Source organism: Falco rusticolus, unplaced genomic scaffold (genome assembly GCF_015220075.1).
Source record: "Falco rusticolus isolate bFalRus1 unplaced genomic scaffold, bFalRus1.pri scaffold_174_arrow_ctg1, whole genome shotgun sequence".
Taxonomy (NCBI): domain Eukaryota; kingdom Metazoa; phylum Chordata; class Aves; order Falconiformes; family Falconidae; genus Falco; species Falco rusticolus.
The window spans coordinates 1-27,513 of NW_023618188.1; the positions used below are offsets into that span (position 1 = coordinate 1).

Here is a 27,513-nt window from a genome sequence, read left to right on the forward strand (position 1 = left end):
AGTGAGGTATTTAAGACATCGTATTAGCCACAGAACAAAAAAAGAGATTTTAATTAGGAAGTATGAAATATGCATGAAAATCAATCGTTAACCTCACTTTATGGTAGTTATGATCAAGCAAATAAAAAATTTTAGAAAAATATACCCATCTTAAACCACTGTATGAGACTTACTTTCTACAGCTTACAACATTCAAACAAGGTGAGAGTACAATTAAGAATTCAACCAGTACGGGTTTTGATCCTGTAATTACACTAAAAGATAGCGTCAGGAAGAATGCAGCTCTGTAATTCCTACGCTTTGTCAAAGCCATGATTCCTGCCATTTGAAGAACACCTGTACAACACACGGAGTCTTTCAAGATACAGCAGCTAGTAACAGCGTTCTGAATGTAATCGGTAGCTGCCTGTCGAGTTGTCTCAGAGAGCACCCAGAGGTACTGCACACAGCTTAGATACTATAAAGAAACTGCAGTACATAAAACCCCACATGCAAAGTTTTGTGCTGTTAACATGGTCCTCGACTTGCATGCAGATATGACACATGACTGGAAAACTCGGTCCATGTTAAAAGGAAACGAAACAGTAAAGAAAAATAAAATAAAAAAATTCAATCCTCTATCGCCATCCAGTGGAAATTAATGAGAGACATCCCAGCACAGAATGCAACCTACCATAGAAATCATTAAGCTATTAACTATTTGAATGTAACTATGATCAGGAAAAGCCTCCACATACTACTCCATAATATTTAGGTATGCTTTACTAAATTTAAGGTTAATGTTAATAAAATGTATTTTTAACTAAGAAATTTAAAGTGCCGAAGCAGCTAAGTGGCAGAACCAGGCCCCGTCCCTAGCATAGCCCTAATCCAAGGCTGGTTTAAAACCCAGTCCAGTTAATCAGTGGGAGAACAGAGAAGCAACAGATGATCAATCTGTGGACACAGGTGCTTTCAGAAACACAGGCGGTTTTGGAAAAATTGGTGCATGTGAATAGGAACTGCTCTTTCAAAGACTAAGCGCGCTTGAAGGAGCGTGTGAGTTAAAGCAGGCAGAAAGAAGATCACGATCCAAGGAGGAGCTTGGAACCGAGGCAGAGACTGGAACCGAGCAGGTGAATCAACTGCGACAGAGTCAGGTGATGGATTCACAGAACTGACAGGACCAAAAGAAACTCCTAAAAACTTCAGACATTGACTAATGATCTGGTAAGCGTATATAACCTACGCTGTATCCCTTGGTTCTCTGTCACCCACTGGGGGGGGTGGCCCAGCTCTGAGTCATGACTAAAGCAAGCCCGGCGGTAACCACGTCTGTGTGGATTTTTCCTTTACCAGACAATACTGCTATAGTTGCCATTTAAATAACTGACTGAACATCAAGTGTTACTAACAGAAACTGATAGAGTTTCACAAAGGTGGGTGGACACTTCCAATCTAACTTGCCACATGTGGTGGAAATCAAACTCGCCATATCCTTTTTCCAGACAGCAGAAGAAATTGCTCGTTGCATGCAATGCAATTTGATCGCTTTCAAAATGCCTCTCCTGGATGAGACACTTTGCTCCCTGCAAGTTTCTCTTCCTCTCCTCGATAATATAATGAGCGAGAGCAACCGGTTCAGACCTAGTAATCCCAGTGGAGACTGGCAACACAAGTAAGGCAGGAGGCCCATATGTGGAAACAGAGAATTGGGTACAAAAAGCAGGGTTTGACCCCAGACATTACATTGTCACGCCACAGCCTCTGAATACAGAAAGGCTGCTAATGACACAACAGTAAGAACGCTATCACCTCACTTCTGTGACACCAGGAGGTCTCGTACCTACCCACTGTTCAGTTCTTGGCTTAGTTTAGCCTTTCAGCTTTAAGAACAGAAAACTAAATCTGAGTTACAACAAATAGCAAGTTTAGTTCATGCCAATACACAAAACCATCTCCCAGAACAGATAACAAGGACCTCACGTTTTAGAAAGACAAAGTCTTGCAGTATTACCATTAGACTGCAACACTACCAGAATCATTCCCGGTTTGTATTGAAGTAGAACAGTAAGCCATAACATGTCCAAAAATACAGAGGAGAGGTTTATGTAGCCAAGGACCACTTACTTCCAACTTGTAACTGATAAATCAACTGAAATCTATTAATCAGGTATGCATTAACACACACAAAGCAAACATAGTAAGACACAAGTTTAGGCTTAAGGGTCAAGTCAGCAGAGCCTTCCCTGGAGAGAGGCTCTTTCCTCTAACCAGCTCGTCCCATTTCTCAGCCTCCTAGGATTTAAAAATGCAACCAAAGTCAAGTTTTTGCCAGAGCAGCTGCTTGATTTCTAGTAGGAAAAGCCTATTCACTCAGCAGCTTTGCTCCTGAAACGCAATCAACGAGTCCTTGTCCCAATTTCAGAGGGACCAGGCAAAGACTTGCCTCGCAAAAGTACCGAGTATAACGTATATACACACACACAGGAGCTTGTCTGATCTGCCAGTGTAATAGACTTGTGTCCTATAAACTTTTCAATAGTTTGTGGTGTTTAAAACGCTGTGAATTCAGCCATCCCTTGTTCCCATGAATCTCATAGCAGGCATACGGTAATGGAAAGACTATGCGAGCATCCATCCAAGAATAACAGAATAGCATCTTACCGTGTCCTCTGCTTCTGGAGTCACACGATTGGCAGCTTTATCCAAGCGCTGTTTAAACAGCTTGTGCTCTACCTCCTGCTGAGGCTCTCCTGCTCCGTCCATGGCATCGATGCTCAAATCTGAAAGCAGCGAGCAAGGAAAGCGGTCTATAAACACACATTTGTTATGGCCTGTGGCAAGCCGAGGAAGTGAAAAGACAGAATCTTTCAGCCAGCAGGGTAAGAACATGCCAAACCTGGAGAGCACGTACAGCTAGTGTCAAGTGACCGACAGGGAATAAAACACACAGTGCAGCACCCTAAATGGCCCTCCCAGGTACGGGGTTTGGTTTGGTGTTCAAAAAGGACAGTTTCCAACTTCCAAGAAAGCGTTACCCTGAAAGGTAGACGCGCTTAAGGCAAAAACATCTCGACTGACCTTCAGTTCAGCTCCCCTTGACTTGTCAACGTACGATTCCGGACGAACCTAGGGACAAAGGAAAACAAAAGACCCCGTTTCACTGGGAAGCAAACCAAAAGGCCTCTTCCCCTCGGCTGCTCCGGCCCCGGAGCTGACTGTCACGACACAAGACCAGCCAGACACCTGAGCTGCCGCTGCCTCCCAGCCCTCCCCGGCAGTTAAAAGGCTTGCGGAGAAAGCAGCAGTCGGGGGCGACGGCTGGGGATTCCGCTGCCGGCTGCCTTTTCTTGCTCTGGCCCGCTCGCAGGGGCGGGAAGAGGCTCCTGAGCCACACACCCCCCCCCCCCGCGACAGCGTTACCGCAGGCCCCGAGGCAGCCTCTCTGCGGCCCGCGGGGGCCGGCAGCCCCAGCCGGCTGCCACGGCTCAGGCCAGCGGCTGGGGGAAAGACAAAGCCCCGCGCAGGGCTGCGGCGGCTGCCCGGGCAGCCCGGAGGCGGCGGCGGGTGGGCGGCGGGGCGGCGCGGGCCGACCCCTCTCCCGGGCGCCGCCGCCACGAGCGAGCACCGGGGCCGCCCTGCCTGCCGCCGCTCCTCGCCGAGGTAGCGGCGCGGCTCCGAGAGAAAAAAAAAAACAAACAACCAAAAAAAGGCAGCCCCGTGAGGAGCCCGCTGACCACCGTCCCTGCCGGGGAGACGAGAACCGCCGGCAGCCCCGCCGGTCCCGGGCCGGGCCGCCCGCCTGCCTCAGCCCGCCCGCCGCCGGCACCAGGCGCTCCCTGCCGCGGCCGAGCGCCGGGCCGCCACATCCCCCCCGACCGGGCCGCTGCCCGCCGGCCCCCGGCCGCCCTTCAGCCCGAGCGCGCCGCCGCACGTCCCGGCCCGAAAGTCTTCCAGGCTCCCGGCGAAGGCTCCGCACCTCCACGGCCGCTCCAGCGCGCCGCGCGGGCCGGGAGTGAACCGACCGTCCGGGGCCGGATGCGCCATCTGCCCCTACGCACGAGGCCGGAAGCCCCGCCCCTAGGGGGTCAAAGCCGCTTCTGCGCATGCGCCGCCCTCGGTCGGCCAGAAAGCCCTTCTGCGCATGCGCCAAAGCGGGATTGCGTCATCGGCCCAGACGCACGGGGCCGGAAGCCCCGCCCCCTTCGGCGTCAAGCCGCGTCTGCGCATGCGCTGCCCTGTTGATGGAGCGCTGCTGCCATCTAGCGAAATATATTGGGTACTGCAGCCGCCCCTGTTGGTGGAGCGCTGCTGCCATCTAGCGAAATATTTTTGGGTACTGCAGCCGCCCGGTTGGTGGAGCGCTCTGCTGCCACCTAGCGAAATATAATTGGGTACTGCAGCCGGCCCTGTTGGTGGAGCGCTGCTGCCATCTAGCGAATATATTTGGGTACTGCAGCCGCCCGTTTGCTGGAGCGCTGCTGCCATCTAGCGAAATATAAAGGGTACTGCAGCCGCCCCGTTGGTGGAGCGCTGCTGCCACCTAGCGAAATTTTAAATGGGTTACTGCAGCCGGCCCTGTTGGTGGAGCGCTGCTGCCACCTAGCGAAATTTAAATGGGTACTGCAGCCGGTCCTTTCGGAGGAGCCGCGCGCCGCGCGGGCCGGAAGTGAACCCTCCTTTCCCGGGCCGGATGCGTAGCCCCTACGCACGAGGCCGGAAGCCCCGCCCCTAGGGGTCAAAGCCGCTTCTGCGCATGCGCTGCCCCTTGGTTTGCCAGAAAGGCTTCTGCTCATGCGTCAAAGCGGGATTGCGTCATATGCATGCGACTAGGCCGGAAGCCCCGCCCCTTTGGCGTCAAGCCGTTTCTGCGCATGCGCTGCCCTGTTGATGGAGCGCTGCTGCCATCTAGCGAAATATTTTGGGTACTGCAGCCGGCCCTTTTGGTGGAGCGCTGCTGCCATCTAGCGAAATATAATTGGGTACTGCAGCCGCCCGGTTGGTGGAGCGCTGCTGCCATCTAGCGAAATATAATTGGGTACTGCAGCCGGCCCTGTTGGTGGAGCGCTGCTGCCATCTAGCGAAATTTAATTGGGTACTGCAGCCGGCCCTGTTGGTGGAGCGCTGCTGCCATCTAGCGAAATATTTTTGGGTACTGCAGCCGGCCCTGTTGATGGAGCGCTGCTGCCATCTAGCGAAATATATTTGGGTACTGCAGCCGGCCCTGTTGGTGGAGAGCTGCTGCCATCTAGCGAAATATATTTGGGTACTGCAGCCGGCCCTGTTGGTGGAGCGCTGCTGCCATCTAGCGAAATATAAAGGGTACTGCAGCCGCCCGGTTGGTGGAGCGCTGCTGCCACCTAGCGAAATATAATTGGGTACTGCAGCCGGCCCTGTTGGTGGAGCGCTGCTGCCACCTAGCGAAATTTAAATGGGTACTGCAGCCGGTCCTTTCGGAGGAGCCGCGCGCCGCGCGGGCCGGAAGTGAACCCACCTTCCGGGGCCGGATGCGTAGCCCATACGCACGAGGCCGGAAGCCCCGCCCCTAGGGGTCAAGCCGTTTCTGCGCATGCGCTGCCCTTGGTTTGCCAGAAAGGCTTCTGCTCATGCGTCAAAGCGGGATTGCGTCATATGCATGCGACTAGGCCGGAAGCCCCGCCCCTTTGGCGTCAAGCCGTTTCTGCGCATGCGCTGCCCTGTTGATGGAGCGCTGCTGCCATCTAGCGAAATATTTTTGGGTACTGCAGCCGGCCCTGTTGATGGAGCGCTGCTGCCATCTAGCGAAATATATTTGGGTATTGCAGCCGGCCCTGTTGGTGGAGCGCTGCTGCCATCTAGCGAAATATAATTGGGTACTGCAGCCGGCCCTGTTGGTGGAGCGCTGCTGCCATCTAGCGAAATATAATGGGTACTGCAGCCGGCCCTTTTGGTGGAGCGCTGCTGCCACCTAGCGAAATTTAAATGGGTACTGCAGCCGGCCCCGTTGGTGGAGCGCTGCTGCCATCTAGCGAAATATATTTCGGTATTGCAGCCGGCCCTGTTGATGGAGCGCTGCTGCCATCTAGCGAAATATATTTGGGTACTGCAGCCGGCCCTGTTGGTGGAGCGCTGCTGCCATCTAGCGAAATATAAAGGGTACTGCAGCCGCCCGGTTGGTGGAGCGCTGCTGCCACCTAGCGAAATATAATTGGGTACTGCAGCCGGCCCTGTTGGTGGAGCGCTGCTGCCACCTAGCGAAATTTAAATGGGTACTGCAGCCGGTCCTTTCGGAGGAGCCGCGCGCCGCGCGGGCCGGAAGTGAACCCACCTTCCGGGGCCGGATGCGTAGCCCATACGCACGAGGCCGGAAGCCCCGCCCCTAGGGGTCAAGCCGTTTCTGCGCATGCGCTGCCCTTGGTTTGCCAGAAAGGCTTCTGCTCATGCGTCAAAGCGGGATTGCGTCATATGCATGCGACTAGGCCGGAAGCCCCGCCCCTTTGGCGTCAAGCCGTTTCTGCGCATGCCCTGCCCTTACTCCGCATGGAGCGGTGCTGCCGCCTGGCGAAAACAATTGGGTACTGCAGCCCGTCTATCTAACAGACTGCACAGTTTATTATAGGAATGGAATCAATAAGGGAACTCTGCCCACGGCCCGTTAGGAAGTTGCCTGGCTTCACATCTCGGTGGATGAAGGTCTTAGAGCGAACATATTCGATTCAACTAGTCTAGAGAAAAAGAAAGAAAAACAAAAAAAATCACTCGAGAGACTAGGCAGACGCTTTTTTTTCCTTATAAAAAGACTAGCAACATTGTCTTAACGAGAAAAGAGGTCATGAAACTTTTTATTGTAAAATGTAAGGGCATGAAAGAGAACATAATTCGATAGACAATACATAAACCTCTCCAGCTCTTTCCCCATGCCTATTTGACATTTCTTTCCAAAAACTTTCTCGGGTGAATGTCTTTTGTCTTTGAGCAGTGCAACAGATGGTTTGCAAACAGCACAAGTCTGCTTTTTAACAATCATTTAAGACTTTGTAATCACTTTAGATGGGGCACTTTGTACTTAAGAGAAACAAAACCCATTTTGAGTCTTTCCTTTAATGATACAGGCCTATTCACCTTTACATTAGAGAAACAACGCATTTGGTTCTGATCTCTCAAGGAATCTTAATATTCCAACATACTGCGTCGTCAACATCAACAAAGCAGGTTCCTACCATTTTGCCAGCGAGCAATAGGACTGTCTCGAGACTAAGTTTCCTTGAACAAAAACCGAAGAGATCTTCAAGACTCAGTCCAAATGGCTCCATCACCATTAAATCGCAGTCCCCTTCGGCTCCACACCACTTCGTTGTGGCTCAGACTATTCCTATGTAGCCGAATGGTTCTTTTTTGCCTGCGTAATAGGTTACGACGTGTGAGATGATTCCAAAGCTGGGAAGGATTGAGATGTAAACTTCTGGGTGGCCAAAGAATCAGAACAGGTGCAGCCAATAAAGGCTTCTGTCATCACTCAGGTTGGTGGGAGTGGGTGTCTTATGTCCCTCCTTTTCATCCCTCCAAAAAGTAGGTGAAGTGAAGCTTTCCCTGGAGTATGAAATCCCTTAGTGTGTCAGAGTAACTGCCTCTTTGCTGTACTTTGCCCTGAGGCACAAGGAAGACCGCAGCTGAATGCTAGGACTGCTCCGGACGGGGAGGGATGTGTTGAAAAACTGCCCAGAAGAAGCTCTGCATCCCTGTTCCACAGATAGCTGGAACAGGCCTGAAGGGAGGATTGCAGAATTCAAGGAGCGAGTGCTAATGCATTGAAGTGTTCCCCCCCCCCCCCCCCCCCCCCCCCCCCCCCCTCCCCCAACAGCATGTTCTTTAGGAGAGCACTCAGTTTGGGACACACTGCCTGCTGCCGTGCCCTTGTACTGCAGCTGGTGTCTCCACTGGAAAGGCTGATGGGTCGCCTAAATCTGGGAACTTAGTACACCAGTGAAGTCCTCCTGTGTGGCAGTAAGAGAGGGAGACACTGATAATCAAAAGCACACTGGACACCTTGCTGTGCCCTGCTTTTGTCTGTCCCGTGGCTGAGCAGGTGTTCCATGTGCCACTGGAGGAGAGGAAATACAAGGACATGAATCAGTTTGGAGAAGGCGAGCAGGCCAAGATCTGCCTTGACATCATGCGGAAGACAGGGGCTCACCTGGAGCTGTCTCTCGCAAAGGACCAGGGCCTTTCGATCGTGGTCTCTGGCAAGCCGGAAGCAGTCACGAAGGCTCGGAAGCAGATTGTCGCTCGACTGCAGACTCAGGAGAGGGCATCTAACTGTTTCTGCCTTCGTCTTTGCTCTTCCCCAAGACTCGCAAATGCTTTGAGACCCTTGGGCCCGTGTGCTTGTAAGCCAAAGAGGTATGTTGTTACGTGACTAATTCAGCTTCGCCATACGTTTTCAAAGCACCCAATTGGCAATTTGGAATGGGAATGAGGCTTCAAATAGGGTTCCAAGTTAATTACAGGCCGTGGTGTTGCATGAAGCGTGGAGTCTGCCATCTCTGGAACATTTGAGTTGCAACCAGTGACTTTGTGCTGAGGTGCTGGTGCAGGAGCCTCACACACAAAGCTAGTAGTGTGTGAGAACGGGACTGTGCTTTTCCTGAAGTCCTTCAGAGGAGAACGTGGAAGGCTGGGAGAAAGAAAAGTAGAGAAAAGGAAGTCCTGCCAAAGCCAAAAGCTTCGGGTCAGGGTTCTGCCTTGTGTAATCAAGGCACGCTGGTAAGGAGCCACAACCCTGTTGTTTCGGTTGCTTCAGTCCTCTAGGTTTTGATCTCTTCCCTTATGGTTCTTGAGCTCATAGTCAAGGTGGTAGCTCTTGTTAGGATGTATCGCAGCCAGGTGTTGCAGTGTGTTTTAAAGTATAATGCCAAAGGTAGGTAATGTGATGTTAATACCATGTCTGCTTAGCGCTGTTCAGCCCCTGTGTCATACCCTGCCAGAGGAAAGAGAAAGGAACGAAACCCTACATCCACAAAGTGCATCTGAAAAAAACAGTTCAGGTTGTGCCGCCACAGATCCATGAGCCACTGTTCTCAAATATACCTCCTACTGCCCTGGCCCCAGGTCTGGAAGCTGTGTCTCTGTTCCAGCTTCTCTTAGGCTTGGCTGGCTTCAGGACAGGAACACAGAGCTGAAAAGTCACACCGAGTGATCTTTTCTTCATCTTTTATTTTTCCATTATAGCTTGCATTTTCATTGTCTGATTGCTGTTAGTGGTTACCTAATCAGAGGGATCAGGAGCACGATAGCAGTCATCAGCTACCAGACCTGCAAAAACTCAGTGAGAAGGGAAGAAGTCGGGAAGCCCTTGTATAGAGCATCCCTTTAATGGTAGATTGAGAAGGACCCCTTTTGCATGTGGGGCCTTCTAGAAGCAGTTCCAGGAGCAGCATGTGCTACACTTGAAGACACCTTAGCACTTCAGTAGTGGTAAGCATGTGCTAGCTGCCTGCCTCCTGCAGTAGGTTTCTGGTGTTGAATTTCTCTTTCCTAGGAGTCATACTGTATGTCTTGTTCTCTGTAGCCTTGGCAGCAGATGTCAGAGTTCAGATAAACTCCAGCTGTGCGCTGCCATCTCAGTTGTTGTCTGGTGTCTTACACTGGAGGAGAGGCACCTCCTCGTCTGTGTCGGAAGGCCTTTGCTAATTCAGGGTACTGCTCCTGTGCAAACAGAAGGGTTTTGAGGGAAAGGTGGGGTTTATACTCCTGGCATAGAGGCACTGTAGATCAGCTGGTACAGTGTCAGCCCTCGGACAGAATGTGCTGGGAAGGCGTTGTGTTTGCTCTGAGGAGCAGTACCGCTGAGCAGCGTCTACCTTGCTTTCCCTGGCTCTGTTCCTGTGGATCTGCCAGTGCAGGCAAGGCTTTTCACAGACGCTTAGTTCTTCTGCCGCAGGCTTCAGCGACAGTTGCCATCCCCAAGGAGCACCACTGTTTTGTCATTGGAAAGAAGGGTGAGAGGCTGCAGGACCTGAAGCTCAAAACTGCAACCAAAATGCAGGTCCCCCGCCCAGATGACCCCAGCAACCAGATCAAGATCAGCAGCACTAAAGAAGGGATTGAGAAGGCCCGGCACGAGATCCTGCTTATCTCCGCTGAGCAGGTACCTCAGTATGATCTCTCTCATGGCATTAGCTGGTCAGCCATTTTGCTTCCCCACGGTATAGTCGGAGTTTGCAGCCACCGTGGCTACAGTCAGTGGCTAACGTTAGCCTGAACAGAGTGGTATACTGTGCCACTCGCCGGCTGTATGAGCACCGCTGCCAGGTCCTGAAACTTCTTGTGCTGCGTTTTGTCCATCTCTGAGGCCAAAACAAGCATTTGATAGTTGAAGCGACGCGTCTTAGGTGCCAGCTGAGATAAGGCAGGAGATCACAGGGGTGAATATCGTAAACAAGGAGCAGCAGCAGCAACCGTATTTGTAGATGGAAAGAGGTGGAGATCTACAAGCCCGCAAACTGAGAAGGTTGCTTGGGCCAGAGTGTCAGGCAGGACACCCCTGGGAACTTAGCTGTGCCTGGCAGAGACTGTAATACAGAGGGCAGTTCCCACCAAGGTCTGTTGCTGGGCTCTTCCAGGATAAGCGTGCCGTGGAGCGGCTGGACGTGGAGAAAGTGTACCACCCTTTCATTGCCGGCCCTTACAACAAGCTGGTGAGGGAGCTCATGCAGGACACAGGGACGCGCATCGACATTCCTCCACCCAGTGTCAACAAGACAGAGATAGTCTTCAGCGGAGAAAAGGAGCAACTAGCCCAGGCTGTGGCTCGAGTTAAGAAGATCTATGAGGAGAAGGTACGGATGGTCCATAAAGCTTCCCACCTTCCCCTGGCACCTGCTCCTAGGCACTCTTCCCTTCTTGTTCTACTTTTGTGCATCCCTCTGTTGCACCTGGCTCAGCAGCCCTTGCAGTACATGACCCTGAATCCTACCGTTTCCTCACTCGGCAGAGTGGGAGCTGGGCTGATACTATCAGGGAGGTGACAGATTTCTTGCTTTTCTGTATCGTGGGACTTAGCAGGCCACCAAGAGCTCCCCTGGCTCTTGTTCACACCGGTGCTACTAAGGAAGGAAAGAAGTGTGAAGTCTACAGTGGTGGCCAGCTGACAGTATCAAAGTTGCTACCTAAGTAGAAGTTGCTGAAGAGTGAATGTCACTCCAGTTTATTTCCCACAGCCAACGCTGCTGTGAATATCCTTGTTGTGGGTTGCTGGGCTGTTTTTCCTCGTGGTTAGGTCTGTATTTGTACCAGTCCGGATTTCAACAATCGGCTTATAGCCTGCACAGTGTTGCATCACAGCACTGCCTGGGAGACGGCTGGGAGTTGAACCCTGTTGTCCAACGGGGGGACGGGGACGACGACAACGACATGCCTGTGTGTGTGTGTGTGTGGTCTCTTGCATGCCGTGTCCCAGGGAGCTTGACACAGCATGCTAGTTGTGTACTTGCCCTGTGAATTTTTGAGCACAAGGCTTTCTGTAGGCAGGGGTCCAAGGGGTGCTAGGGTGCTGCCGAGCCACTGTGCTCAGCTTGGCTTTGCTCTTTGCTGGGTGCAGAGTTTGACTGCATCTTGTGCCTCTTCCTGTCGCTCTTGTCCTTCCCCGCCCCCTTGTGATTGATGCCTCAGTGTCTCTGCCCCTACAGAAAAAGAAGACTACTACTCTTGCAGTGGAGGTGAAGAAGTCCCAGCACAAGTATGTCATCGGCCCCAAGGGGAATTCCCTGCAGGAGATCTTGGAGAAGACTGGAGTCTCTGTCGAGATCCCAGCCACTGACAGGAGCTCGGGGACGGTGATACTGCGAGGCGAGCCTCTGAAAAACTTGGGCAAGCATTGACTGACGTCTATGCAAAGGTACTGACAAGATGGGCTAGGCCTCCTTTGAAGGTCCCATGAAGATCCATTTGTGAGCACTGACAGGTGTAGCGGGGGTGCTCTCTCTTGGGCCATTAGAGGTGCAGCTTAGAAGTCAATACCGGAGGTGCAGCATGGGAATTGGAACTGAATTGTTGTGAAGGCCTCTTCCAGTTTGTCCATCAAACAGCTTCTCTGTTTTTCTGTCTCTCAGGCCAACAGTTTTACCATCTCCTCGGTCTCTGCCCCCTCTTGGCTTCATCGTTTCATTATTGGAAAGAAAGGACAGAACCTGGCCAAAATAACTCAGCAGATGCCAAAGGTATGGATGAGCTGGTTAGCTTAGCACCCTCGGCGTAGAAAAAGGTTTAGTCCAGATCACTCGTCACGAAAGAGAGAGGTGTATTCTAGCGTGGGTAAACCCAGGGGGAAATGACACAGATCTTTGCTGTTCAAGGGAACCCTCTCTTTTACTGCTGCAAACACTGCTCCTCCTATGTTATTGTCATGGGTTGAGCCCTTCCAAGGAAGCTTTATGTGGTGCTGTTTTGAGAACTGATGTAGTAGGATACCTGGAAATGGCGAGTGCAGCAAGGCTTCTCCCTGGGGAGTTAGACGGTATCTAGATAAAGGCTAGATGAGTAAACTTCTCCAAAGCCCTTGCAGAAACCGGGACAGCACCAGAGCCTTGGGCTCTAGGCACTGCCATATGGCCGAAATCGTTAAGTTACTGACTCGTAAAATTGTGGGGATTTTGTTTGGGCTTTTTGGGAGGAGGCGCATCTCTTAGTGGCAGGGATCGATGGTGTAGGCCTGACCAAGAGCATTGGCCTGGCTTGGATCTTGGCAAATTCTGAAGAGATTCATTGTCCTTCACCTCAAGGTTCACATCAAATTCACTGGAGGAGAGGATAACATCACTTTGGAAGGACCTACAGAAGATGTGCATGTGGCTCAGGAACAGATTGAAGCCATGCTCAAGGAACTGGTGAGCTGGAGTTACTAGTTCCAGTAAGAAACTGGGGGAAGAAGGGGCAACAGAGCAGAGGTGATGAGGTGTTTGTCACATCCATAGGATGTCTTGACATGCTTAATCGAACTTGCAGGAGACAAATTGTGTGGCAGGTGGATGACACCCCTTGGTTATGAAACTCATCCATAGCATCCTTGAAAAGTCAGCATTAATTTTTTTGGTGCAGAGAAGGAAGGATTCTCTTTGTTATAGCTGGAGAGGCATAGAAGTCAGTCTTTTCAATGTTTCATGAGCACAATGCTCTCTTCTCAAAGCAGAGGAATGCTTGTGCTCTGCTTAAGAGCAGAAGTGCTTGTAGCTGACCGCTGGTGAGTCAGTGCCAATACTGGCAGTAGGCAGTTACTTAGGGCACGAGACAGAAGTGGTGGCCTGTCCTACCTGGCCCTATATAATATAATATATAATATTGTACATACATACATGTCGCGACGGAGGGAAGACACAGTCGCTCAATATGAGTGATCAGCAGACTTCGTTTATTGTCCCTTACAGTCACCTTTTATGCCTTCTTATAATTAGCTCATACATATTACAAAAGTTAAGCTCATTATTGGTTAGTTACCTAAATATCAAGTCCGCCCCTAGTTTCTCTTCTGTAGTTTTCTGTTCCCACCTGCAACATTCTTTTCCCACCAAAATCTTCCTGTTACTGTGTAACAAGGACAGCCAAAGACAGTGTATTTTGCTTTACTTCAGATAAGCTGAGAGCGATGTGCATTTTTGTCCAGCCAGCTGGACTATGTCTATGTGACCCTTTTCAGCTAGCCAGTTATCCACACATACATATATATATATAAAATATAATTCTTTTTAGATCCACGGCATGGATTACGCAATAATCAAGGCTGACCACCAATTCCACCGACCCCTCATTGGCAAGAAAGCAGCTAAACGGTAAGTGGAGTGCCTTTCTAGTCCTTCCCATGCTCACACTCTTCGTGTTTAGTAGATGGTATCAGGGGCTCTGTAGCTCACCCAGTGTGCTGTCTCCATCACGTTTCCTCTGCTTTCCTGGAGTGGTGGTGGTACAAGGAGAGAAATGGGCCGTGAGGCCTTGCGATGGCTTTAACGGGTGAAAGTACCTTGGGAGCCTGAACAGTAGTGGAATTACTTCTCTGTGCGAATGACATTTTAGCAGCCAGTTGTGGGTGGTGGAAATGTGCTTGGTGAGCTTCTCCCTGTAGAGGAATGAAGGCGGTGGGTTGATTAGCATTGATAACACGCAGCTGTGGCCTTGCCTCAGAGGCAGTGGGTTGATTGACGTGGACGATGTGCAGGTGTAGCTGGTTCCCGCTAAGGGGTTAAATAGCCCTGTGGCTTGTGGGAGAGGGTGTCAGCTGGAGGAGGAGCAGTGTGGTCTGGCCTCTGGAGGAAGGTGCTACGGCACCGGCAGTAGAATATGGCCAATGGTAAAGCCTTGTTGTGGTCTGCTAGTTTGATAGCACTGCAACATGTCCCCATGGTGAGTGAGTAGGATGTGATGTTTGGGAGACTGCAGGGTTTGGGCTCTCGTGTTCCCTTGTAACCTTCTGGTGCGAGTGTGTGCCCCTTGCCCACGGAGCACTTGGATCTCATGACAAGTGCAAGTTCCTCTTCACAAATGTCTTCCCCTGTTCCCTCGGGTAGCCCTTCTCTGTCAACGCAGAGTGAATTTGGTCTGGAGAAAAGAGGGACAGTGCTGGCAAGTAAACCGTCGGGCAGCAAACCGCTAAGTCAAAGTAGATGGCTCTCCGGCTGAACACTCAGTGTGCCCTCTGTTCCCATCAGGAAAATGAACACGCTGCGGACCTAATCGTTGAGCAGAAATTCCACCGGACCGTCATTGGGCAGAAGGCTGAGCGGGTCTGGGAAATCCGGGAGCAATTCCCAGAGGTAAGGCTTTGTAGGAGAGGAGGAATCCAGAGGGGTTCTTTCCTACATGGGTAGTAGGCCTGTCGTCACAGAAGTCGTAACTTTAGTGGCTCTGTAGCGCAAGTGTCTGAGAAGATAGTTCTTTTAGCCAGAGGCCGCTAACACGGTTCCCCTTTTCTGAATGGGAAAGGGCATGGGTAGGATCCCCCCAACCTTTGCATGTGTCTGACACAAGGGTTCTTGCTTTTGCTTGAGCTAACTATAAATGACCGCTCCTGCAGGTTATCATCAGCTTCCCAGACCCTGCACACAAGAGTGACATCGTCCAACTCCGAGGTCCCAAAAACGAGGTGGAGAAGTGCACCGAGTACACGCAAAAGATGGTGGCAGACCTGGTAAGGAGGTCTTCTGCCTGCACTTCCCTCCTACGTGCCTGGATAACCCTGGGGCAAAGCAGAGCTCTACTGGCTTGGGTAGAGCTAAAACACCTCAAGAGGAGGGAGCTGTCGGCGCTGTTTTGGCTGAATGGAGGCAGGGGGTAGTACCTGTTATGGGAAGGCTATAGGGGAACGTCCTTGCCTTTGTTTAGTCTTACAAAAGTCCCTCGTATAGAGAACTTCCTTGGGTCTAAGCCTGTTTTCAAAAGCTCGTTTATCAGAGCTCCTGAAGTCGGGCCTCCCTTGCCACGACAGTGTAATCTTCATGTCTCCCTTCCTTTCTCCCTTAGGTTGAAAACAGCTTTTCTATTTCTGTCCCCATCTGCAAACAGTTCCACAAGAACATCGTAGGGAAAGGAGGTGCCAACATCAAGAAGGTGAGATATTGTTCCTAACTCAAGTGCTCGTGATGATCACTGCCTGCAGCAAAATCCCACTGGATGCTCTCTCCTGCTCATTGGTGATGTCCAATATAGCCTGCAAGGGCTTTTCTTCTGACATGGGACACTTCTGAGATGATATTTTTTTTTTTCCTTTGTGGCAGATCCGTAAAGAAAGCAACACCAAAATTGATCTCCCAGCAAAGAACAGCAACTCGGAGACAATTGTTATCACAGGCAAGAGGGCAAACTGTGAGGCTGCTCACCACAGGATTCTTGCCACCCAGAAGGAGCTGGTTAGTGAAGCAACCGGCCTTTTGTAGCTGAGGGACTTGACAATGTTGCTAGAAGACACAGGTACAGACGTGGTTGTAATGGGTGAGGGCAGGGTGGAGACAAACGTGTCGGTCTGTTCTTGACTTGTAAACCAAAGTTTGTGACTGCTCCTGTCAGGAGTAGCCAGTCTCCAAACCCTCTGCTCAGGCATTTCTTCCAGCTCTATAAAGCTCCTAGCAAGGTGGGAGTCAGAGGGTAAGCAGAGTGGGTGCAAACACATTTCTGCAGCTTGACTCAAGAGGCTGGTACTGTCCTCCCTTAGGCCAACAGCACAGAGGTGGAGGTCTCTATTCCTTCCAAACTGCACAGTTCCCTCATTGGTGCCAAAGGCCGCTTCGTCCGCTCCATCGTGGAGGACTGTGGTGGAGTCCACATCCACTTCCCCACCAAGGGCTCTGGCAGTGACAGCGTGATCATCAGGGGCCCAGCCCAGGGTGTGGAGAAAGCCAAGAAAGAGCTGCTGCACCTGTGAAACAGCACAAGGTCTTAATAAATAAATAAATGGCAATGCTCTGTGTTGAGAAAGGCATCTAGTCTGAGTAACTAGAAAAGAAAAGGTGGGCACCTGAAGGAGGGAAGGAGACCATCAAGTCAGGAAATCGTTGAAGAAAGAAAAAGGAAAGGTCTATTCCACCTAGATCCCCCCTATTATGAATGAAATTGTTGTCGATTTGTTAAAAAGTTGAAATGATTATCTTATTTTATAGGGTTATTTTATAGAATAGAAATATAGGAGGATAAAAATATATTTTGAAGAAAGTTATGATTATTTAGTAAAAGCAGTTGTGAGACCCTTTGTACCCTTTTGTACTAAGGCCAGAAGAATGGGTTGGAATCATTGTTGAAACTTAAGTAATAATTTAGGGTTTGAAGGGTTTCTTTGTATCTAACTAGTCTTCTGTATATAGAAAGTATATTGAGATGTCAGAATGTAGGATTAATGGAAACTGGGGAGAATCGACTGGAACAGCTTGTAGTTACCTGCCAAGAAACTGTGAACTTTAGTAAAAGGTAATTCCGGCAGGGGGAGATCGCGACCACCAACTCATATACCAGCTACCCAAATCGTACCCCAGACCCATTTCTAGATCTTTCTAAGCTTTATTGCGCAGAATCGGATATGGGAGGAGAATATGTTAATGATTTATGGGAAATGTTATGATTATGTATGAATATTTAATGAATATGTATGAATAAGTTCTATATATGGAATCTGATTTTGGGACCTGGTGTGCGTTGATCATGAGAGGACTCGCTCACGCACCCGGCCGTCAATAAAGAAGTGTCTGCTTATCTACATCACATTGGTGTCGATAAGTTTTTCATTCCGAGATTTCGGTAACAAAATGACTGGGTGTCCAAATCTATGTATTATTGCAAAAGTGCTGTGTCAATTTTCTCACCCCAAAGAGCAGGGAGCAGAACTTTTGTGCTGTGCCTCACATGGCTGCCAGGGCAGGGTGAGAAGCAGCAAGAGAATTCCTTCCTGGCACCTTCTCCAGGGGAGCTGTGCTGCACTTTCCCAAGACTTATTTTTTCTTTTAGTTCTGCATGAGTGCAAAAGGTTTGGGTCAATGTTCTCACCACAGAAAGCAGGGAGAAGAGCTTTCGTGCTGTTCCTCACACGGCTGCCAGGGCAGGGTGGACAACAGCAAGAGAATTTTTCCTGGTACCTTCTGTATGGGAGGAGTGCTGTACTTTCCCAAAGTGACTTTTTTGGGTTCATAACGACTGCAACCCTGAAGGGTTAATTTTGCTCACCACAGAAGGCAGGGAGCAGAACTCTTCTTCTGTGCCTCACAGGGCGTATCTTTGCTGTTTATTGCTTGAGGTTTCACTTTTATTTCACCTATCCCTTGCGGTACAGAGCTCTATTGCGCCAGTGGGCCTTTTCTATCGCCTATACTAAGGTAAGAAAATGTTTTAGTTTAGTGATGGAGGGGTGAATTTTTAATTAATTGTTTGGGTGTTGTGGTTGGGCTAGAGGAGGCTCAGGGCGATCTGGTTGGTGACAGACATCTTTCAGGTGTAAGCAGAGTGCTTTAGTCTTATAGCTATGCCCCGGTATACTAAGTACACCTTCCGGTACACGTACCTTGTTACGACTTACCTCATCTTTGGCTATAGTGGTGGATTAGTTATTTGGGGTTGGTAGCTTGTGAGGAGGGTGACGGGCGGTATGTACGTGCCTCAGGGCCGACTTAAAGTAGGCTTATGTTATCCTGCTTTACTGCTAAATCCGCCTTACGGAAACAATGCTTCCTTCCGTTGAAGTGTTCTATCTTAGAAAATATAGCCCATTACTTCCACTCCGTGGGCTATACCTTGACCTGTCGTGTTAACGGGGTGGTTATTGTGCTCACTGTGCGTCCCTCAATTAGGGTGAGCTGCCGACGGTGGTATGGAGGCTGTTTCTGGCGAGGAGTGGTAGGGTGTAGCATGGGGTGTCGTTTACAGAACAGGCTCCTCTAGGTGGGTTTGGGGCACCGCCAAGTCCTTAGAGTTTCAAGCGTTTGTGCTCGTAATTCTCGGGCGGATGTGTTTTGATACGGTGTACGTCAGGATTTAGGGCTAGGCATAGTGGGGTATCTAATCCCAGTTTGAGCCCTAGCTTTTGTGGGGCCTGGTCCGTCAGGTTTACTAGGATCATCTTTCGGTTGGCCTTAGGGGTATCTCGGGCTTACGACAGCTTAGTTGTGTTTCGGTTTCCTAGTTATTATGACAGGCTCTAGTCCACTCTTTACGCCGTGTGACTGTTGGCTTGGGTTCTTGTGTGACTGCGGTGGCTGGCACAAGATTTACCAGCCCTGAAGGTTGCCGTGACGAAGTCAAGCTTGCGCTTCTTGCTTACTGTTAATTACTGCTGAGTGCCCGTGGGGGTGTGGCTGAGCAAGGCGTCTTGGGCTACAGTTGGTAGCGTGTGCCTGATGCCTGCTCCTTCGGTCTTAGCAGGAGGCCTAGGGCATTTACACTGGGCCGCAGATACTTGCACGTCTAGGTCTAGCAGGAGCCAACCGTAAGGATAGGGCTAAGTCTTTTGTCCTCGGCTTTCATACTGTACGCCATCTTGGCATCTTCAGTGCCACGCTTCGGACTGTAAGCTACGGGGATGTTGTGTCATTAGCTGGGGATGGGGCGGGCCGGGGTGGGCTGTGGTGTGTTGTGGCGGGCCGAGGCGGGCTGTGGTGTGTTGTGGCGGGCCGGGGCGGGCCGTGGTGGTCTGGGGGGAGTTGTGGTGGGCCGGGCAGGGCCGTGATGGGCTGTGGCGGGCTGTGGTGGGCTGGGACGGGTCGCGGTGGGCCGGGACGGGCCGTGGAGGGCCGTGGTGGGCTTTGGTGGGTTGTGCTGGGCTGGGACTGGCTTTCGTGGGACGTGGTGGGCCGGGATGGGCCGGGACGGGCCGTGGTGGGCCGGGCCAGTGGTGGGCCGGGGCGGGCCAGTGGTGGGCCGGGGCGGGCCAGTGGTGGGCCGGGGCGGGCCAGTGGTGGGCCGGGGCGGGCCAGTGGTGGGCCGGGGCGGGCCAGTGGTGGGCCGGGGCGGGCCAGTGGTGGGCCGGGGCGGGCCAGTGGTGGGCCGGGGCGGGCTAGTGGTGGGCCGGGGCGGGCTAGTGGTGGGCCGGGCTGTGTTGGGTTGGGACATGCTGGCACGGGCCGCGGTGGGCTGGCACGGGCCGCGGTGGGCCGGGCCGGGCCCCGGTGGGCCGGGACGGGCCGTGGTAAGCTGTAATAGGTTGTGGTGGGCTGTGGTGTGCTGGGACGTGCTGTGGTGGGTTGTGGTGAGCTGAGACCGGCTGGGACGGTCTGGGATGGGCTGGGACGGTCTGGGATGGGCTGGGACGAGTTGTGGTGGGCTGGGACGAGTTGTGGTGGGCTGGGACGAGTTGTGGTGGGCTGGGACGAGTTGTGGTGGGCTGGGACGGGCCGGGGTGGGCTGGGACGGGCCGGGGTGGGCTGGGACGGGCCGGGGTGGGCTGGGACGGGCCGGGGTGGGCTGGGACGGGCTGGTACGGGCCGGGACGGGCCGGGGTGGGCCGTGGTGGGCTGGGACGGGATGGGACAGGCTGTGGTGGGCTGGGACGGGCTGCGGTAAGCTGTGGTGAGCCGGGAGGGGCTGTCGTGTGCTTGGACGGGCTGGGACGAACTGTGGTGGGCCGTGGTGGGCTGGGACGGGATGGGACAGGCTGTGGTGGGCTGGGACGGGCTGCGGTAAGCTGTGGTGAGCCGGGAGGGGCTGTCGTGTGCTTGGACGGGCTGGGACGAACTGTGGTGGGCTGTGGTGGGCTGGGATGGGCTGTGGTAAGCTGTGGTGAGCCGGGAGGGGCTGTCGTGTGCTTGGACAGGCTGGGACGGGCTGTGGTGGGCTGGGACGGGCTGTGGTGGGCTGGGACGGGCTGTGGTGGGCTGGGACGGGCTGTGGTGGGCTGGGACGGGCTGTGGTGGGCTGGGACGGGCTGTGGTGGGCTGGGAAGGGCTGTGGTGAGCTGAGAAGGGCTGTGGTGGGCTGGGATTGTCTAGGATAGGCTGGGACGGGAGGTGTTGGGCTGGGACGGGCTGTGGTGGGCTGTGCTGGGCTGGGACGGGCCGTGGTGAGCCGTGGTGGGCTGGGACTGGCCGTGTTCAGCTGCGGTGGGCTGGGACGGGCTGCGGTGGGCTGGGACGGGCTGGGACGGGCTGTGGTGGGCTGGGACGGGCTGTGGTAAGCTGTGGTGAGCTGGGAGGGGCTGTCGTGTGCTTGGACGGGCTGGGACGGGCTGTGGTGAGCTGGGACGGGCTGTGGTGGGCTGGGATTGTCTAGGATAGGCTGGGACGGGAGGTGTTGGGCTGGGACGGGCTGTGGTGGGCTGTGCTGGGCTGGGACGGGCCGTGGTGAGCCGTGGTGGGCTGGGACTGGCCGTGTTCAGCTGCGGTGGGCTGGGACGGGCTGGCACGTGCTGGGACGGGTTGGGACGGGCTTGGACGGTATGTAGTGGGCTGCGGTGGGCCGTGGTGGGCTGGGACGAGCTGTGGTGGGCTCTGGTGGGCTGGGACGGGCTGTGGTGGGCTCTGGTGGGCTGGGACGGGCTGTGGTGGGCTCTGGTGGGCTGGGACGGGCTGGGACAAGCTGGGACGGGCTGGGACAAGCTGGGACGGGCCGTGGTGGGCTGGGACGGGCCGTGGTGGGCTGGGACGGGCCGTGGTGGGCTGGGACGGGCCGTGGTGGGCTGGGACGGGCCGTTGTGAGCCGTGGTGGGCTGGGACGGGCTGTGGTGGGCCGGGAAGGGCTGTGGTGGGCCGGGAAGGGCTGTGGTGGGCTGGGATGGGCCGTGGTCGCCTGGGACTGCCCGTGGTGAACTGTGGTGGGCTGTGGTGGGCCGTGGCTGGCTGTGATGGGCTGGGACGGGCTGTGGTGGCCTGGGACGGGCTGTCGTGGGCTGTGGTGAGCTGGGGTGTGCTGGGATGGGATGGGACGTGTTGAAGGCGGGCTGTGGTGTGCTGGGATGGGCTGTGGGGGGCTGGGAAGAGCTGTAGTGGGCCGTGGTGGGCTGGGACGGGCCGTGGTGGGCTGGGACGGGCCGTGGTGGGCTGGGACGGGCCGTGGTGGGCGGTGGTGGGCTGGGACGGGCCTTGGTGGGCCGTGGTGGGCTGGGACGTGCCGTGGTGGGCCGTGGTGGTCCGTGGTGGGCTGGGACGTGCCGTGGTGGGCCGTGGTGGTCCGTGGTGGGCTGGGACGTGCCGTGGTGGGCCGTGGTGGGCCGTGGTGGGCTGGGAAGAGCCGTGGTGCGCCGTGGTGGGCTGGGACGGGCCGTGGTGGGCTGGGACGGGCCGTGGTGGGCTGCGACGGGCTGTGGTGGGCTCTGGTGGGCTGGGACGGGCTCTGGTGGGCTGGGACGGGCCGTGGTGGGCTGTGGTGGGCTGGGACGGACTGGGACAGGCTGTGGTGGGCCGTGGTGGGCTGGGACGGACTGGGACAGGATGGGACAGGCTGCGGTGGGCTGGGACGGGCTGCGGTAAGCTGTGGTGAGCCGGGAGGGGCTGTCGTGTGCTTGGACGGGCTGGGACGAACTGTGGTGGGCTGTGGTGGGCTGGGACGGGCTGTGGTAAGCTGTGGTGAGCCGGGAGGGGCTGTCGTGTGCTTGGACAGGCTGGGACGGGCTGTGGTGGGCTGGGACGGGCTGTGGTGGGCTGGGACGGGCTGTGGTGAGCTGAGAGGGGCTGTGGTGGGCTGGGATTGTCTAGGATAGGCTGGGACAGGAGGTGTTGGGCTGGGACGGGCTGTGGTGGGCTGTGCTGGGCTGGGACGGGCCGTGGTGAGCCGTGGTGAGCTGGGACTGGCCGTGTTCAGCTGCGGTGGGCTGGGACGGGCTGCGGTGGGCTGGGACGGGCTGCGGTGGGCTGTGGTGGGCTGGGACGGGCTGTGGTAAGCTGTGGTGAGCTGGGAGGGGCTGTCGTGTGCTTGGACGGGCTGGGACGGGCTGTGGTGGGCTGGGACGGGCTGTGGTGGGCTGGGACGGGCTGTGGTGGGCTGGGACGGGCTGTGGTGGGCTGTGGTGGGTAGGGACGGTCTGGGACGGGCTGGGACAGTTTGGCACGGGCTAGGACTTGCTGTGACGGGCTCTGGTGCGCTGTGGTGGGCTGGGACGGGCTGTGGTGGGCTGGGACGGGCTGTGATGGGCTGGGACGGGCTCTGGTGGGCTGGGACGGGCTCTGGTGGGCCGGGACAGGCTGTGGTGGGCAGGGACAGGCTGTGGGGGGCCGTGGAGGGCCATGGTTGGCTGGGATGGGCCGTGGTGAACTGTGGTGGGCCGTGGTGGGCTTTGGTGGGCTGGGACGGGCTGTGGTGGGCTGGGACGGGCTGTGGTGTGGTGCGACAAGCTGTGGTGGGCCGTGGTGGGCTGGGACGGGCCGTGGTGGGCTGGGACGGGCCGTGGTGGGACGGGACGTGCTGAAACGGGCTGTGGTGGGTTGGGACGGGCTGTGGTGGGCTGTGATGGCCTGTGGTGGGTTGGGATGGGCTGGGACAGGCCGCGACGGGCTCTGGTGGGCCGCGACGGGCTGTGGTGGGCCGCGACGGGGTGTTGTGGGTTGTGGTGAGCTGAGACGGGCCGGGACGGGGTGTGGTGGGTTGTGGTGAGCTGAGACGGGCTGTGGTGGGCCGCGACGGGATGTGGTGGGCCGGGACGGGCTGTGGTGGGCCGGGACGTGCTGAAACGGGCTGTGGTGGGTTGGGACGGGCTGTGGTGTGCTGTGGTGGGCTCTGGTTGTCTGGGACGGGCCGTGGTGGGCCGGGACGGGCCGTGGTTTGCTGTGGTAAGCTGAGACGGGCCGTGGTGGGCTGGGACGGGCCGTGGTGGGCTGGGACGGGCCGTGGTGGGCCGGGGTGGGCTGTGGTGGGCTGGGACGGGCTGGGATGTGCTGTGGTGGTCTGGGACGGGCTTTGGTGGGCTGGGACGTGCCGTGGTGGGCCGTGGTTGGCTGGGACGGGCCGTGGTGATCTGTGGTGGGCTGGGGTTTGTAGTGGTGAGCTGGGAGGGGTTGGGACGGGCTGGGACGGGCTGTGGTGGGCTGGGACGGGCTTGGATGTGCTGTGGTGGGCGGGCACGGTCTGTGGTGGGCTGGAACAGGCTGTGGTGGGCTGGAACGGGCTGTGGTAAGCTGTAACGGGCTGTGGTGGGCTGGGACGGGCTATGGTGGGTTGTGGTGCGCTGAGACAGGCTGGGACGGGCTGTGGTGGGCTGGGACGGGCTGTGGTGGGCTGGGACGGGCTGTAGTGGGCTGGGACGGTCTGGGACGGTCTGGGACGGGCCGTGGTGGGCTGGGACGGGCCGTGGTGGGCTGGGACGGGCCGTGGTGGGCTGGGACGAGCCGTGGTGGGCTGGGACGGGCCGTGGTGGGCTGGGACGGGCCGTGGTGGGCTGTGGTGGGCTGGAACGGGCCGTGGTGGGCTGGGACGGACTGTGGTTGGCTGGGACCAGCTGGGATGGGCTGGGACGGGCTGTGGTGGGCTGTGGTGGGCTGGGATGGGCTGGGACGGGCTGGGACAAGCTGTGGTGGTCCGGGACGGGCTCTGGTGCGACGGGACGGGCTATGGTGGGCTTTGGTGGGTCGGGACGGGCCGTGGTGGGCCGGGACGGGCCGTGGTTTGCCGGGACGGGCCGTGGTTTGCCGGGACGGGCCGTGGTGGGCGGGGACGGGCCGTGGTGGGCGGGGACGGGCCGTGGTGGGCGGGGACGGGCCGTGGTGGGCGGGGACGGGCCGTGGTGGGCGGGGACGGGCCGTGGTGGGCTGGGATGTGCTGAAACGGGCTGTGGTGGGCTGGGACAGGCTGTGGTGGGTTGGGATGGGCTGGGACAGGCCGCGACGGGCTGTGGTGGGCTGGGACGGGCTGTGGTGGGCCGCGACGGGCTGTGGTGGGCCGGGACGGGCTGTGGTGGGTTGTGGTGAGCTGAGACGGGCTGGGATGGGCTTTGGTGGGCCGGGACGGGCTGTGGTGGGCCGGGACGTGCTGAAACGGGCCGTGGTGGGCTGGGACGGGCTGTGGTGTGCTGTGGTGGGCCGTGGTGGGCTGGGACGGGCCGTGGTGGGCCGGGCCGGGCCGTGGTGGGCTGTGGTAAGCTGGGACGGGCCGTGGTGGGCTGGGACGAGCCGTGGTGGGCTGGGACGGGCCGTGGTGGGCTGGGACGGGCCGTGGTGGGCCGGGGTGGGCTGTGGTGGGCTGGGACGGGCTGGGACGTGCTGTGGTGGTCTGGGACGGGCTTTGGTGGGCTGGGACGTGCCGTGGTGGGCCGTGGTTGGCTGGGACGGGCCGTGGTGATCTGTGGTGGGCTGTGGTTTGTAGTGGTGAGCTGGGAGGGGTTGGGACGGGCTGGTACGGGCCGTGGTGGGCTGGGACGGGCTTGGATGTGCTGTGGTGGGCGGGAACGGGTTATGGTGGGCTGGAACGGGCTGTGGTAAGCTGTAACGGGCTGTGGTGGGCTGGGACGGGCTATGGTGGGTTGTGGTGAGCTGGGACGGGCTGGGACGGGCTGTGGTGGGCTGGGACTTGCTGTGGTGGGCTGTGGTTTGTCCATCAAACAGCTTCTCTGTTTTTCTGTCTCTCAGGCCAACAGTTTTACCGTCTCCTCGGTCTCTGCCCCCTCTTGGCTTCATTGTTTCATTATTGGAAAGAAAGGACAGAACCTGGCCAAAATAACTCAGCAGATGCCAAAGGTATGGGTGAGCTGGTTAGCTTAGCACCCTCGGCGTAGAAAAAGGTTTAGTCCAGATCACTCGTCACGAAAGAGAGAGGTGTATTCTAGCGTGGGTAAACCCAGGGGGAAATGACACAGATCTTTGCTGTTCAAGGGAACCCTCTCTTTTACTGCTGCAAACACTGCTCCTCCTATGTTATTGTCATGGGTTGAGCCCTTCCAAGGAAGCTTTATGTGGTGCTGTTTTGAGAACTGATGTAGTAGGATACCTGGAAATGGCGAGTGCAGCAAGGCTTCTCCCTGGGGAGTTAGACGGTATCTAGATAAAGGCTAGATGAGTAAACTTCTCCAAAGCCATTGCAGAAACCGGGGCAGCACCAGAGCCTTGGGCTCTAGGCACTGCCATATGGCCGAAATTGTTAAGTTACTGACTCGTAAAATTGTGGGGATTTGGTCTGGGCTTTTTGGGAGGAGGCGCATCTCTTAGTGGCAGGGATCGATGGTGTAGGCCTGACCAAAAGCATTGGCCTGGCTTGGATCTTGGCAAATTCTGAAGAGATTCATTGTCCTTCACCTCAAGGTTCACATCAAATTCACTGGAGGAGAGGATAACATCACTTTGGAAGGACCTACAGAAGATGTGCATGTGGCTCAGGAACAGATTGAAGCCATGCTCAAGGAACTGGTGAGCTGCAGTTACTAGTTCCAGTAAGAAACTGGGGGAAGAAGGGGCAACAGAGCAGAGGTGATGAGGTGTTTGTCACATCCATAGGATGTCTTGACATGCTCAATCGAACTTGCAGGAGACAAATTGTGTGGCAGGTGGATGACACCCCTTGGTTATGAAACTCATCCACAGCATCCTTGAAAAGTCAGCATTAATTTTTTTGGTGCAGAGAAGGAAGGATTCTCTTGGTTATAGCTGGAGAGGCATAGAAGTCAGTCTTTTCAATGTTTCATGAGCACAATGCTCTCTTCTCAAAGCAGAGGAATGCTTGTGCTCTGCTTAAGAGCAGAAGTGCTTGTAGCTGACCGCTGGTGAGTCAGTGCCAATACTGGCAGTAGGCAGTTACTTAGGGCACGAGACAGAAGCGGTGGCCTGTCCTACCTGGCCCTATATAATATAATATATAATATTGGACATACATACATATATAGATATAAAATATAATTCTTTTTAGATCCACGGGATGGATTACGCAATAATCAAGGCTGACCACCAATTCCACCGACACCTCATTGGCAAGAACGCAGCTAAACGGTAAGTGGAGTGCCTTTCTAGTCCTTCCCATGCTCACACTCTTCGTGTTTAGTAGATGGTATCAGGGGCTCTGTAGCTCACCCAGTGTGCTGTCTCCATCCCATTTCCTCTGCTTTTCTGGAGTGGTGGTGGTACAAGGAGAGAAATGGGCTGTGAGGCCTTGCGATGGCTTTAACGTGTGAAAGTACCTTGGGAGCCTGAACAGTAGTGGAATTACTTCTCTGTGCGAATGACATTTTAGCAGCCAGTTGTGGGTGGTGGAAATGTGCTTGGTGAGCTTCTCCCTGTAGAGGAATGAAGGCGGTGGGTTGATTAGCATTGATAACACGCAGCTGTGGCCTTGCCTCAGAGGCAGTGGGTTGATTGACGTGGACGATGTGCAGGTGTAGCTGGTTCCCGCTAAGGGGTTAAATAGCCCTGTGGCTTGTGGGAGAGGGTGTCAGCTGGAGGAGGAGCAGTGTGGTCTGGCCTCTGGAGGAAGGTGCTACGGCACTGGCAGTAGAATATGGCCAATGGTAAAGCCTTGTTGCGGTCTGCTAGTTTGATAGCACTGCAACATGTCCCCATGGTGAGTGAGTAGGATGTGATGTTTGGGAGACTGCAGGGTTTGGGCTCTCGTGTTCCCTTGTAACCTTCTGGTGCGAGTGTGTGCCCCTTGCCCACGGAGCACTTGGATCTCATGACAAGTGCAAGTTCCTCTTCACAAATGTCTTCCCCTGTTCCCTCGGGTAGCCCTTCTCTGTCAACGCAGAGTGAATTTGGTCTGGAGAAAAGAGGGACAGTGCTGGCAAGTAAACCGTCGGGCAGCAAACCGCTAAGTCAAAGTAGATGGCTCTCCGGCTGAACACTCAGTGTGCCCTCTGTTCCCATCAGGAAAATGAACATGCTGCGGACCTAATCGTTGAGCAGAAATTCCACCGGACCATCATTGGGCAGAAGGCTGAGCGGGTCTGGGAAATCCGGGAGCAATTCCCAGAGGTAAGGCTTTGTAGGAGAGGAGGAATCCAGAGGGGTTCTTTCCTACATGGGTAGTAGGCCTGTCGTCACAGAAGTCGTAACTTTAGTGGCTCTGTAGCGCAAGTGTCTGAGAAGATAGTTCTTTTAGCCAGAGGCCGCTAACACGGTTCCCCTTTTCTGAATGGGGAAAGGGCATGGGTAGGATCCCCCCAACCTTTGCATGTGTCTGACACAA

The 27,513-nt window shown here is 55.1% G+C and overlaps 1 protein-coding gene and 3 long non-coding RNA genes across 4 annotated transcripts; 2 read left to right on the forward strand and 2 right to left on the reverse strand.

Annotated features, from left to right (window-relative positions):
• Positions 1 to 2,478: 2,478 nt before the first annotated feature.
• LOC119142031 lies at positions 2,479 to 3,845 on the reverse strand. Its single transcript, XR_005102136.1, has 3 exons — positions 3,686 to 3,845; positions 3,064 to 3,111; positions 2,479 to 2,765 (listed from the first exon to the last, which is right to left on the reverse strand). It is a non-coding gene; the product is annotated as an uncharacterized LOC119142031 (long non-coding RNA).
• A 2,709-nt stretch (positions 3,846 to 6,554) lies between these two features.
• On the reverse strand, positions 6,555 to 7,317 carry LOC119142030. Its single transcript, XR_005102135.1, has 2 exons — positions 7,084 to 7,317; positions 6,555 to 6,686 (listed from the first exon to the last, which is right to left on the reverse strand). It is a non-coding gene; the product is annotated as an uncharacterized LOC119142030 (long non-coding RNA).
• A 769-nt stretch (positions 7,318 to 8,086) lies between these two features.
• LOC119142029 (vigilin-like) lies at positions 8,087 to 16,366 on the forward strand. The gene is given in 12 exon segments (XM_037374733.1): positions 8,087 to 8,245; positions 9,902 to 10,108; positions 10,584 to 10,799; positions 11,649 to 11,816; positions 11,819 to 11,857; positions 12,072 to 12,179; positions 12,741 to 12,845; positions 14,658 to 14,762; positions 15,023 to 15,136; positions 15,475 to 15,555; positions 15,723 to 15,854; positions 16,157 to 16,366. Coding segments are annotated over 12 exon segments (1,644 nt in total).
• Positions 16,367 to 24,972: 8,606 nt separating this feature from the next.
• LOC119142032 lies at positions 24,973 to 26,354 on the forward strand. The gene is made up of 3 exons (XR_005102137.1): positions 24,973 to 25,079; positions 25,641 to 25,745; positions 26,242 to 26,354. It is a non-coding gene; the product is annotated as an uncharacterized LOC119142032 (long non-coding RNA).
• Positions 26,355 to 27,513: the final 1,159 nt, after the last annotated feature.